The following is a 13,627-nucleotide window of genomic DNA, read 5'->3' on the forward strand; positions in this document are numbered from 1 at the left end:
TGTTGATGTTTAGATTGAAGACGAGCGGTGCGTGGGCTTACCGGGGTCCGAATATGTCTGTAAGGTCCCGTTTTTTACAACACTTTTTCCGCTTAGTTTTCTTGACGGTTCCGGCACGCTTGGGTATCTTGGCCGATGTTTTCTTTTTCGACCTTCGTCTAATTTTTCTCGTAGTACCAGCTGCTCGGTGCGCGCCGACAAGTCTGTTGACGCGGGCAATGTTTGACTGACGCGCTAATCCGCCGGCTCGGCTTTTATAACCGCTACCCTTCATGAGTTTATCAATTTTTTCTTCAGCAGCTCTTTTCAATTTGTGTCCTGATTCTATGAATCGACTCTTGACTGCCTGTTTGAACGGAGTGTCGTTTCTTACGTCTGTCATGACGTTCATCCCTGCACGTAGTGCTTCTCTTCCGACCGCGCGAGCACCACTGGACAGCAGAGGTAGTATTCGACGAAACAGGCCTCCCAAGAAGCTGCCGATTCCGTGCCCGCGTTGATGCGGTGTTCCTCGGTATACCGTCTCAATGCCTCCACCGCCGAGCTGATTTTCGTAATGTTGTATATAATGAGCCATGTCGTACCTGGTATGTTTTCCCTCTCTCTCTTTTGCTGAGCGACTCCTGTGATTCCAGTCAATTACTGAACGCGTCTAAAATGCAGCGTTACCGTCAGTGTCCCGCTCGTGAATGGTGCTGGACTACCGAATTGATCTCTTATATCGATCTCGATGGTTTGAAAGTTCGTGAGCATCAGTGGTACGTAGTACAGTGGCGATAGTGTTTTCATCTCTGATTCGCCTTGTAAGATATTGTCTTTGCCGCATGTTTGAATGACTCGTAACAGCGGGGTGTAAACATCTCCAACGATACATGGTTCCACCAGATCGCAATAAATAAACATCTGGCAGCCGGGGATCCTTGATGATTTGTTGGTTTCGGATAGCTTGCAATCTGATACCTCAACTGCACCTTCCCCAGGAGTATTGTAATGCGTGACACAGGGTATCGTTTCATTTTTCATCGGCGCATACCCCCGAGGGTGTTCAAACGTAAGTGGATAATGAATTTCGGCCAGCCCGACTTCCCAGTCTCCCGTTAGTTGAATCTGACGCGGTAACTGGGTAATGTAACAGCACGTCCGATTCTCCGGAAAAAACTGCATCGAGCTGTTGCTCGGTAAAGTTAGGTAAAACTGATCCCGGGACATTTTCTTTGATGCACGAGTCGAACGGTGAACACTCAACGACTGCGAGACATGCTGCACTAACACGCTATTTTATCATCCCCGTGGTTCCCCCTCCACACGTTGAAGTTCAGGGTCGTAGAACAAGCCGTCGATTACTTCGCCGTTGAGATCTTCCAAGACGTACACTATCGGTGAACGTGCAAGCACTCGTCGGATCTTGAATAATTCTTCGCTCCAGTTTGCCGCGTAGCCTTTTTCAAATGTTCCCTTGGTTTTACTAATTCGTACAAAATCATTCTTATGGAATCTCGGTTTGCCATTTGGACGCGGAGGATAACGCTTTTCCATGTGGGCACGTGCTGTAGCAGCATTGCGAAGCGTCACTTCCGACGGCGCCATGCCGATGCTCGAGTGAACTGTATTGTTGTAGGCTTGCACGATTTGTGGCAAAACATCGACGTAGCGTTGCGTCTTTTTATGCGTGAAGTAACGCCACAGGCGTTCTTTGAGTGTACGATTGAATCGCTCCACGATAGCTGCTTTCACATCGGGATTACGAGTAACACGATATCGTATTTCATTGTCGCGAAGTATCTTCTGAAAAGCACTCCCGACAAATTCTTTCCCTTTGTCCGTTTGCAGTAGGTCGGGTCTGCGCGGCGTCGTGTGTAACACTTGCTCGAAACCTTCAGCAACGGTTGCGGCTGTCTTTTGTTTCAGCGGGACCACCCATGCGTACTTGCTCAATACATCGATGACCGTCAGGAGATAGCGGAAACCGTTGTTGCGGCTCTTCATGGAACTCAGGTCAGCCAGGTCAGCTTCCCATACGTCGTCTATGTTGGAAACGTTGTACCTTGCTCTCGGAAATTTCCTGTGCACGGGCTTGTGTAAGGTGTAGGCATCCTGAGCTGCCAGCCATTTTCTCACCGAATCGCGAGAGTTGTTTTCGCGTGCAACATCTTCCAGAATTCGTGCTCCCGCGTAACCGGCAGTATGCAAGGGATTGTAATACGTTTCTTCAAGAAGAGTCGTCATTTTTCTTCAGCCGAAGTGTTTTCCAACCGGATTTTGCTCCGGTGGCGCGTTTGCGTAGAGCGTATCCTGCGTCGTGAGAACGGCTGGTTACGGGTGTAACGTTTGCGGAACTTCGTCGCTTCGTCGGGGAACTACTGGCGTGTGTCGATAGTTGTTGCGATGTTACCGTCGGTAGACCCGGAGTGTCGAATGTGCGTATGTCTTTCCAAAGCGTATCGTTCCCCACGTATTCTCGGGGTACGTTGATCGTCTGAAGAAACCGTGCAAACTGACCAGCCCCTGTAGGAGTAAAAGTCTTCCTAGATCGCATGGCATGATTGAACAGGTCGACGATGTTTGCGCCGGGAACTGTCACGCCGTCTAACGAGACGGTTCCTGCGGCATCCCAAGAAAATCGTTCTGGTACGCTGCCGAGTTCGCGCATCAGCATTTCGGCCTTTGCACGATACTTCTTTGGTACCGCTGACGCGACTTTCTTTGCGCGCGCTTGAACGTTGCCAGGACTCGCAGCTACGGTGGGAGATATCATTGATTCTTCGGCTGTGTTTTCGTCTTCTTCTTCCTCCTTCTCCTCTTCCTCCTTCTCCTTTTCCTCGAGAACGTCTAATTTCATGGGTTTGCGTGCGTCGTTTGCAAAAAACAAATATCGTTGAAGTACCTGCTGATAGAGTTTCCATTTTTCTGCGTCGTCTTTCGACGGTTTGTTCAAGATGTCCTTCGTCTCGTTGTCGAGTCTTGAAACGGGATCGGTGTGTGTGGTAGTTGTATTTCCAGGTGAAAGCGTAGTGGCTATACCCTCGCTGACGCGTTGTTGAAATCTCTCCATACTCTCCATAGGAATTAAAACCATCTTCTTTGTACGTTCCATTTTGCTACTTGGAGAAGAGGCTGGAAGCTAAAGTCCCGAGTAACGGAGCGAGCAAGAGGGTGAGAAATCCGTTCCCACGTTGAACAAGAAAACGTTTTTTGGACTTCCAGGTACCCCGGTTGCTGGCCAACCGCCGTAATGTCTGTTTATGACGTGCCAGACGATTTTTCTGAATTCTGGACAGTGCTACGTTACCCTCCAAGGTGTTCAATGCACACTCACAAATAGTCTTTACCAGCGAATTGTCGGCCGTGCGTAGCAATGCCGATCTCTGCAACGGGTTCAATTTCTGCAGAGCGTGCAGCGCTACTGCGTTTGCTTTGGTGAAATCGGCACGAGCTCTGCGACCGGACGCGGTACGGCGTATTCGAGGCATCACAGCTGAACGACTGGAACCCGGTGCGCATTGGTGACCTTTATATCCTTTCGCGGAACGTAGACATAGTGATTATCGTCCGAAGGGAAGATGTTTATTCGGAAACGGCAATTCTCCGGAGTGGATTGCTTCAGGTCGAAAAGCAGATATCCGTGTGGCGCTGCGGTAGCGTCGTGATAGGCCTCTTGAAGAAACCTCGGATCTTCGGGATACACCTGTCTGGCAAGGTGTTGAATTTGGGCACGATCCCGTGGATTTTTGAAGAAGACTATGTAGTTTGCGTTGAGGGAAATATCTCGTTGACCGTTGCCCTTGTGAAAGAGATTTTGTGTTATGTAGAAAACGCTGAGGTTCTTATGATGACAGACCTTGGTAAAAAGATCAACGACGACATTGTTTGAAGCCTCTCGCATCAGATCGTGGATAACCAAAAGTTTCGGTTTTTTGTCACCCTCGTAATCAGCGTGTTGCGGTAACCCCTCGCGGTACTCTATACTCTTGTCCCCGTCGTACAACGGCTGCCATTCGTCAAAGTACCATATCACACGACTAAATCTTGTGTCGCACATTGACGTTCCATGACGCAGAAAGTTCTTGACGAAATTTGATTCACCGCATCCTGATGGCCCGGCTACAATGGCCGAAAACGGATGTTTCCAACGTGTGTCCGTCATCGAACAAGAAGAAGAAGAAGAAGAAGAAGAAGAAGAAGAAGAATCCAGGGATAATGCGGGATCTATAAAAAATTTAAACAATTGAAAACACGTTCTTTTACTACGCTAGCTTGCTCGCGGCGGCGGCGGCGGCGGCGGCACTCCCTTCGTGCGCTGACCATGAGCTTATTCAAGCGCACGCGGAAGCGTAACCGCGCAGGTACGAGCTTATCGGCGCGGTCGCGGTCGAGCTGATTGTGCGTGAGGCGCGTACGCCATGAGCTTATTCGTACGCGTGCGCGCAGTGATATCAGCTTGAAAACAGCGCGCCCCGCCGCGGTTTACGAGATGAATTTTTACCAGCAATGCGAGATTTTTTCACAATTTTTCATGCGTAGGGTTTAAGCGTGGTACTAACCTTTATACAGTTTGGCGGGACACATACAAGAGAGTATTTGATGGGTTGGCCTGGCGTCTCGCCGGTTGGAATAACAGGCGGTTGGGGTAAGAATCCTTTCGGTGTCCTCTGTCTGTCCGTCTATTTGTTTGTCTGTCTATCTATCTGTCGCTCAAACGCGCGCGTGCATTCCGTCCGGGTGTCTGTACTACCGCAGGGTGAGAAGACGGAAGCTGTGGTGTGCAACTGCTCGGAGTCTGGGATCTTCGTCATCATCCAGTGCGATAACCGTAGGGCAGCGTATCGAAACTCGTGACGCAACAACGCCTTTTCACGTACACCGGTTTACACGTTTTGTGCTCGGAGCGCGTCACGACTGCGTGCAGTTCCGTTCGGCGAATGGCGCGATACTCCAAGGGAATGGGTGCAGCGGCTTCTACCACCATCCGCTTGTTGGCCTCGAAGTTGATTTTCGAGCTCGTTGCGTGATTCAGTGATATGCCTTTCACCTTGCAAATTTCCACCTCTTCACCATTCGGACGTTTAATGATGAAAGCATAGAATTTTGGCCCTCCCGAGACGAAAGCGCGTATAAAACTCCCACGGCCGTAAGACGCCAACTCGTCCGTCAGGTCGCCAAGAAAGTTACCCGTGGGAGGTTCATACTCGTTTGGCCTTCGGAGGTTTCGGGTATAAATTACTGAATCGGTGTCGTAATAGAGCACGCGCCGATCGAGCTTCTCAAGGAACGAGAAGAGCTTCAGCCGAGCCTGGGCAGTGGTGTACGAGGCAATCACGACGTTTGCCAGCGCTGACGGTTCAACGCTGTGTTGCGCGTGCGACCAACGCACGTACAACACTTCGTCGTTCACGGGCAGCAAACCGGACACCTCGACTTCAGGGTTGGTCAAAAGCTCGAGCAGCTGCTGACGCGTCTTTATAACCTCTGTTTTTACCAGATTCTCGCGTTGCCCGAACTTGCCCCAAAACGAATTTAAGCATAATTTGGAAACTGATCGCATGCCGGGATTCTTAGCAATACGGTCGCGATCTAGCCGTATACCCTCGACCCGCTCATACTCATCAAGGTAGCGCATTCGAGCCGACTCGTCCTCGCATTCACCAGGCCAGCCGCTTGCCTCTTGCTTAATCTTGAGGAAGGTGTCGATATAGCCGGCCAAGTGCCCACCTTGACGAGTAGTCGGGTCAAACGATGTCACCGTATACGACCAGATCTCGCGTATGCTCCTGATCTTGTATCCCATTTCCACGGCTTTTTTTAATTCGATCGACACCCACGTGCCCTCGAATTCTCGCGCAGCCTCGTCATCATGTCTACACTCGTCCTAGTTCAAACTCTGACAACATGAGCGGCACAAGGCAAACATGAGTTTGTCATGCATGCGCACCGGCAAAACAGGGTGATAAAGATTGCGAGGCGGTAAAACTCGGCATTTGATGAGCCCCTCAACTCGCGTGATGTCGCAACCGCTCGACCCTGTCAAGAGCTTACACTCCTCTCCAACGTAGACCGTCGGGTGGCCAACGGGGAACCTTCCATTCTTACAGATGAACGGATACAACGAGCAAACATCGACGTATCGTATTTCCTCGTACGCGTTGCCCGTTGCATCTGTTTTCACCTCGTAGTATCGGGAAGCGTTCCCCGTTCGACCGCCGTAGAACGCATCACGCGGATTGAGTGCTTCGCTCGTGGCAGTGCCAGCGATCAGCGGGTGTGTTGCCACGTACTCCTTCATCTCCTCGTTCTCCCTCAAGCTCCGATCAAACTCGCATTCCCACTGTTCCGTCACGCGGTAACCCAATTCGCGCATACGGCTGATCTTTGCACGAGTTTCCTCGTAACGCCTATCCAACGTCTCGCCGTTGACGCTACGCCTATCGCGGTTGATTCGTAAACATTTACGACAGCCGTGCCAGAAACAACCGTGAAACTCGTAGACGTGTCGCGTACCGTCGCCCGCGACATGGTATCCGTCCACCTTGCGACCCGTCTCCGGAATCCGAAACTCACGTCCGTTTCCGGCATGCCTGATGTCAATACCCAGCTCGCGCTCTTTCACGACCAACCACTCCAGAGCCTTACGAGACTGGGCATCGGCAAGACGATAGCCGCCCGGTGGCAGGATACCTATTCGCTCTGGTTGTAAACAATTTTTACGTCACAGCACCGAACAAGCCGAGGCAATTGTCATGCTCTCGGTAAAGGGACACACTCTGCCGCACTCCAGAAATATGTCCCTGAATGCTACGCACGCACGTCGCAGAATATCCACGTCCGACCGACAGTACGACAACAATTCCGCGTCAAAGTCGAACAGATGGTCGTTCGCTACAGCCTCGTTGTACCATGAATAAAACTCTGCTCGCGCATCGCTACTCATGGTATCCGGAGAGTAAAACTTCGCTGCGGGGAGCGGTCCCACGTAACCCACGTTTTCAGGGGTATTGAAAAGGTGGGGAAATACACCTTTCACGGAAGTAGTCGGTAGTCCAAAAGCCTTCGGTAGCGCCGATAATGCCATAGGCATATATGCTAAGGAATCCAGAAATCGGGTGTGACCCGTTTCGAGCATAATGATCTTACTGCCGCTTAGGATGACCTGCGGCGGGTTTCCATCCCGCTCAACCATATGCCGCAGTATGAATTGCGCGTCAAAACCTTTTGCATTGTGCGCAATGCATACGATGCGGGCAAAGTCCTGAACGGGCCGAGTAGCAAAGTCTACCAACTCCTTCACCGGTTCCCTCCTGCAAACAAACTCACGTACGAGCCCGCAAGCGGAACAGCCGTTCGATATATCGGGATCGTGGATACATTGCGTACACACTTGTTGCGCTACGCACAAGTTCGGCACATGTATGTTTGTCGTCGCGTCACCGTCTACCGTCTCGCATTGCTGCGTTTCGAAATCATAAAAAATGAAGATGTAACGTTTCGGTCTTGTCGCGTCTTTTAGCGGCGTCATGAAGCAGTAGTGATTGTACGGGTTGCAGCGGCACGTGACGCAAAAACGAGTTTCACAAATGTGTGCCCTCCACGAAAGATTTACGAATCGCTTGCAATTCCGGCATATACGCAGCGTTGCACAAACGGAACGACGCGGACTGAAGGAGCCGATCCTGCGGTGGTACTCCAGACAACCGTTACCGCGGAACACGCGTCTGCAATCGGGACACTCGATTTTGCGAGACTGGCTGTTGCACGGTGGCGATGCGAGGCACTGCGGGCACTTTACGGAACATCGGTGTTCGTACCCGTTGTTGAATTTCCTATTGCAGGGTTGACAGAAAAAGGCCCCTGCTGCCGCCGCGGTTAAATTCACAATTGGGCAATAATGCTGTTCTTCGGGATAATACAGCAGATTCAATCGGTGCCTGACATCGCCTGTTCCGTTTGCTCTCACCACGGCAGTACCGTCGTAAAATGCCGCTTCGCCGGTACCTAGCCTCCCCAACTCGTACACTGTGATGAGGAATCCCTCGCGTGCCAGATAGTTCTGGAACTGTGCAATTTCATGCACTATGCACCCCGTTGGCGGAATCTCGACACCGGCGTTCGCAACAAGATTACGCGCTTCTGCACGCTGGAAACTGGACCTAGCGAATCTCACCATCTCGTAATGCTCGTGCAGAGCGCCACTGCGGTTCGGGCCTCTCTCGGCGTGAGCCTTGGCTACAACGAGGGCACGAGGTAAACACAACCCGTCACTGTTGACAATCTGCACGACGGATTTTTTAAGTACCCCCACGTGCGTGATCGGCTTCGGCTTTCCGCGACCCTCCGGTACTCCAACACTGTGTACCGTCACGGTAAAGACGCTGTCGACGCCAAACTCTGATGCGCTCTGGGCTACGCTGAAAACTAACTTCCAGAGGTCACTGTACCGCGAATCCCTCACCGGCTGGAACGATAACCACGCAGGACCATGATTAAAACTCTCCGCGCTAAACGTGAAACCTATGTAGTCGCTACTCCGACACGTTGCTACGGCATAAGCATGCAGGTCTCTGAACGCGTCCTCCAGCCACTCCACTAGATTAACACCCGATTCAGGGGCCGCGATCTTCATTCGCAACTCACGCCCTGTGACCGCGAATTTACGAATGAATTTCGTTGATTCACCGATAACCGTGAAACGGTTACCCAGTGAATCAGCCCCGTCATCGGGTGCCTGACTTGACTCCTTCTCGCTCGCGGCTTCACTCTCCAGCCCCGATTCTCTCCCCATGTTTCCAGAGTATGCACCCTCTGTCTCGTCGTCGTCAGCATCGTCGTCGAATTCAAACGCCACATCGGAAGCTGTCTGTGTCTCGTCATTGTCATCGGCATCGTCATCGTCTGACTCTAATGTCACGTCAGAATCGTAATTCGGAGCCCTTCGGGCCCTACCCCCGCCGATCTGTATGCCCGAGGTACTGGCACCCTCGTTCACGCGAAACGGTCCGACAGTTTGCATAAGACCCCCTGTTGTACATATAAAACAAAAATAAGACTAAACCGCCATGGTAAAGCGTCGTCAATCCGCAAGTATAGTTGAATTTCGCGGTTTTACTAGAAACGCACACCCTAGAGTACCCGCGTGATCAGCTCCCCTAGAAAATATCCTCGTCCATCGCCGGCGGAGTATAACTCATCTGAGTGAATATTCCACTCTCGGGTGTCTGCGGCCACGAGAATATTATCGCCTCATCCATTGGGGATATGGAATAATTGTCTTCTTCTCCTTCTGCTACCGCCGGCTCATGAGCATCGACCGAATCTAATCACCCGCCCCCACCAGAGAAGAAATTGCTCGTGAGTTCATATCAAAATACCTAGTCTGCATTTTTTGTTTTCAAACTTTTCCTGTATACCTTGAATTTCCAACACTCCTGACGGACCTGGACGTGACAACACTAAGGTCGACGCCTGTGATGAATCGATTTCTGCAACGGACACAATAACCTTCAGTACATGCGTGAAAGAAGAATTCTAGAACTCTTGGAACACCGCTCACGCACAACGTATTTACACACGGGTACTCCATGATATACGGCATATCGTAGAGACAAATCATCTGGACTTACCGTCACGAGCTCCGACAGATATCGGCTCCTCGGCGGTCATATCGTTCACCATCGTCTCATTCACCCCTGCCTCTCCCGCAATCGCCAACTCCTCGCAGGCAGCACAGCCCTCGAGAAGAGCTGCCTCGATCTCACTGGTATCATCCATCATGAATTCTAACACAAGGAAATTTTGATATATCACTCGCGCACAACGTATTTATACGCGACAACTCCCTGCTACGTCACAGCGTACGGACAATCATCCGGACTTACCGTCACGAGCGGTAGAAACCGGGTCCTCGGTGGGCCTACCCAGCGCTACTCCTTGCGACGCAATCGTCTCATCGGCAACGTCGACGACGATATCGCAATTGAAACAGAATCGTTGTTTTCGCCAACACTGCGATTTTCTAACTGAGAAGATCTCCGGGCCCACAACTATTTATAAGTTCAACAGGTTGGGTTTTGTTTAGGCCAAATGCTATTACAATACGTTACCACGCCGCTTCTTGAGCTAAGTATACGAAATTTTACTATGGTCCGCTAGCGTAAACCTTCCGCGGCGGTTCGCGGTGAGACACCCGCAGCCAGGGTGAAAATAAACCAAAGCTATCCGGACCCAACGCGGAGGCTGCCTGCTACATATGGCAAAACAAATCTATTGACAGCGATAATCATGGTTTTCTCATAATTAAACAAAGTTGTACAGCTGACGTCATTTAACTCGCATGCCCTAAAGCCTACTTTGATTAACGGGAGAACGGGTATTCGTCGAGACATATGAAATTTAGAGATAAACTAGAAAACGATCCGATGGATTCGCTCGCAATTCCTACCTCAAATCGTGGAGCTGATTCGGCGGTTGGTGACGGTTAGAAGCAAGTGTATTTGAGAATAATGTTAATACTCTTCTCATGCGACGTCTATGTATACAGCCATCGATAAACTGCAACTGTTTGTACCACCCTCAGAATAGGAAACGAATTATGAACCTAATGCATACTGGACCTATGGAGATTGTAGACTCATCTTGAGACATCAAAATGATACAGCCGGCGAGACCCCCCTTTTGTATTCCTTCGTCCACTGAGGCATAACAATCAACATACCGTAAGAGCGTACGTTGGAAAAACAGGGACCAGCCTACCGTCCGACGCAAGGCCCAAACATTGCAAGCATAACACGGTCCATGCTGTATACACCCACAGCTCTTCCCATCATCTTTCTTCTGTTACAATGATGACGTATACGTCCCTCGATAGACTGCAACTGTTTGCACCACCCTAGGGAACGGAAACGAGATATAAACCTAATGCAGACCTACGGAGCTTGTAGACTCATCTTGCGAATACGAAATGATACACCCGGTGAGGCCCCTTTGTATTTCCTCGTCGACCACTAAGGCATAACAAACAACATATCCTATGGCTGTCCGTTAAAAAAGCGGGGACCAGGCTACCGTCCGGCGCAAGGCCCAAACATTACGGGTATAATGCGGTCCATGCTGTACACACCCACAACTCTTCTCATCATCTTTTCTGTTACAATGATTACATACCGGGACAATCTCTTGAAACTATACATATAATGCGCATGCGCGAGTTTTATCGGCTGCTCGGGCAGGTTGGCCACTCCGAGTTTCAGCTGTCAAACTCTGTTTCTGGCGGCGCCGTAGTTCATACGAATTTTTGAGGTTAGAATCTCAAACAGTCGAGGTAGTGACTCGGAAAGTTGATGCTAATGCTCTTTGAAAATTGGCTTTATTCGACTAAAATGAGAAATGTGTTCGAATGTTGGGTGCTTGGAAGAAACGCAGCAGGTAGGTGCGAACACTTTATTCAATTTTTTTCATTATTTCGTACATTAGAAATAACAATGGAACTTTTATCTATCAACAGGTGATACGGCCAAAATAATTACATCTCTGATATTCACTGTTATCTGCCCATTCAATTTGTCAGACGTACAAAGATCATCGCCACTTTCAAGCAACTAAGCAACTTTCTCACTCTCTTGTGATTTCAGGCGGTAATATTGAATTGTATCACTTTCGAAAATGAGACATTAAACCGAGCGTTCAAGAAATTTAAATATCTCACTATCTGTAACGGAACTGTGAATCTTTTTTTTCTTGAAAATAGTTCAACAAAATTTACGAATATGTTTTTGGTTTTGGATGACCTTGAACAACACTGTATTAATAAACTAGACTTCAAGCCTTCATTCTTTTTCAGATACGTAGACGACATAATTACAGCTGTCCCTTCGCATAAAGTCGCAGAAATGCTTTCAGTTTTCAATAGTTTCCATCCGAGACTACAATTTACATCTGAATTTGAGTCTAATCACCAAATCAGCTTTTTAGATGTCCTGATTATCAATGACAATCAGCTCATTAAAACTGATTGGTTCCACAAGGCTACTTGGTCACAAAGGTATTTAAATTACCATTCTCACCATCCCAGATCATACAAAATTGGAACGATCAATTGCTTAGTTGACAGAGCGATCCGACTCTCAAGCATGGAATTTCACAATAAAAATTTGTCCTTGATTCAGCAGGTACTATTTAAGAACGACTATCCACCTCGCCTGCTCAACAAACATATAAAGTTTAAATATAATTCCATCTTGTCATCTATTAGCCCTAACAACAATTTCGATACAACTACTACACAGACCATTCAAAAAAACTATATTTCCATCCCTTATGTAGCGGGTTTGTTTGAGTCACTTAATAGAACATTCTCCAAATACAAAATTCAATTTGTGGGCAAATGTGCACATGATATATCCTCGATGTTTGATTCGGGTAAAGACCCCTTACCCCTGGTCAATCGCTCGGGTGTAGTTTACAAAATACCTTGCAATCATTGCAACAAGGCTTACATAGGCCAAACTAGTAGACAACTACACACCAGGATTACCGAACATAGACGCAATATCCACGAACACGAGGATAATTATACTGCATTGACGAGACATGCCATCGATTTCGACCACTCTTTTAACTATTCTCAAGCTAGCATTATTGATGTTGAACCTTTGTATTATAATAGGCTTCTGTGAGAAATGTGCAATATCGTAGCACATCCTAATTCTGTCAACCGTAAACGAGACATAGAACACCTAAGCAATATTTACACCTCTGTGATACGACCATCGTAATTTGTCCATTACCGACTGAGCTTGCTCTCGATTTTACCTTCATAACACAAAAAAATTTTGTTTTCCGTTTAACCCGTTGACTCTGCGTTGCTCTGATAACTATTGAGATCGACCTCTTCCCACTACACACTAGACGTTCCACTGTGCTTATGTGCTCTGACTCAACCATAACGGCTGTGTATTTTAATTCTTTTAACAAACCAACTATAATTATGAATTCGTGGGAGTTACGTGTCGCTAATGCAGTGTGTTTCGTTTTTTGTCGTTTTTGCCTTTTTGTTCTATTTATTCTTCAATTATCAACACGCTTTTATGTAACTGGAAGTGTTATCGCATATGAGGTAATCTCTCTTTTATACTTGCTTCAACACCTTTGCATATTATTTACATCAATATGTCTTATTTTGTCAAACCTATTTGTATATTATTTTTTATTTTGTTCGTGACAGATATTTAAATAAAATTGTTCTGAGGAGGGTCCCCACCAGGGTCGAAACGTTAACACGATAAAAAGTGTTTTGAGTTGTGACCTTCATATCCAAGAATAACTTTAATCAACAAATCTCCAAGGTCAAGATAAATCTTCTTCAAATTTACGAATAGCCGATAGCCAATGTATTTTTTCCGATTAACAAATTATTGCTACTACTATTTAAAATTTCCGAATGATTATCAGAATTTATTTCGCAAATTTTCAATGATGTTCGATTAAATAAATGAAGAGAACCTAATACTCAAATTGAAAATTCAAGTAATATTAGATTTATTAAAATGATTTCTGTATTTCATGTTAGTGCGGTTCCAAACAAAGAAAATCTAATCGAAAGCGTAGAACTCAGGAACGTAAATCACATCCTGTGACACAA

The 13,627-nt window shown here is 47.9% G+C and overlaps 1 protein-coding gene across 1 annotated transcript; it reads right to left on the reverse strand.

Moving 5' to 3' along the window:
• Positions 1–4,792: 4,792 nt before the first annotated feature.
• Positions 4,793–9,759, reverse strand: LOC124224080 (uncharacterized). Its single transcript, XM_046636521.1, has 4 exons — positions 9,612–9,759; positions 6,802–9,009; positions 5,930–6,681; positions 4,793–5,866 (listed from the first exon to the last, which is right to left on the reverse strand). The coding sequence occupies exons 1-4, from the start codon at positions 9,757–9,759 to the stop codon at positions 4,793–4,795; spliced, it is 4,182 nt and encodes a 1,393-aa protein (XP_046492477.1).
• Between the last annotated feature and the right edge of the window lie 3,868 nt (positions 9,760–13,627).

This window comes from Neodiprion pinetum, unplaced genomic scaffold, assembly GCF_021155775.2.
Source record: "Neodiprion pinetum isolate iyNeoPine1 unplaced genomic scaffold, iyNeoPine1.2 ptg000083l, whole genome shotgun sequence".
Classification (NCBI taxonomy): domain Eukaryota; kingdom Metazoa; phylum Arthropoda; class Insecta; order Hymenoptera; family Diprionidae; genus Neodiprion; species Neodiprion pinetum.

Bases quoted from the DNA above. Each gene is read 5' to 3' on its own strand.
- LOC124224080 (XM_046636521.1), bottom strand. From the start codon at position 9,759: ATGGATGATACCAGTGAGATCGAGGCAGCTCTTCTCGAGGGCTGTGCT. The intron at 9,010-9,611 runs GTAAGTCCAGAT...TATGTACAACAG, and splicing joins ATCTGTCGGAGCTCGTGACG to GGGGTCTTATGCAAACTGTC. The intron at 5,867-5,929 runs GTGCGCATGCAT...AGTTTGAACTAG, and splicing joins TTTATCACCCTGTTTTGCCG to GACGAGTGTAGACATGATGA.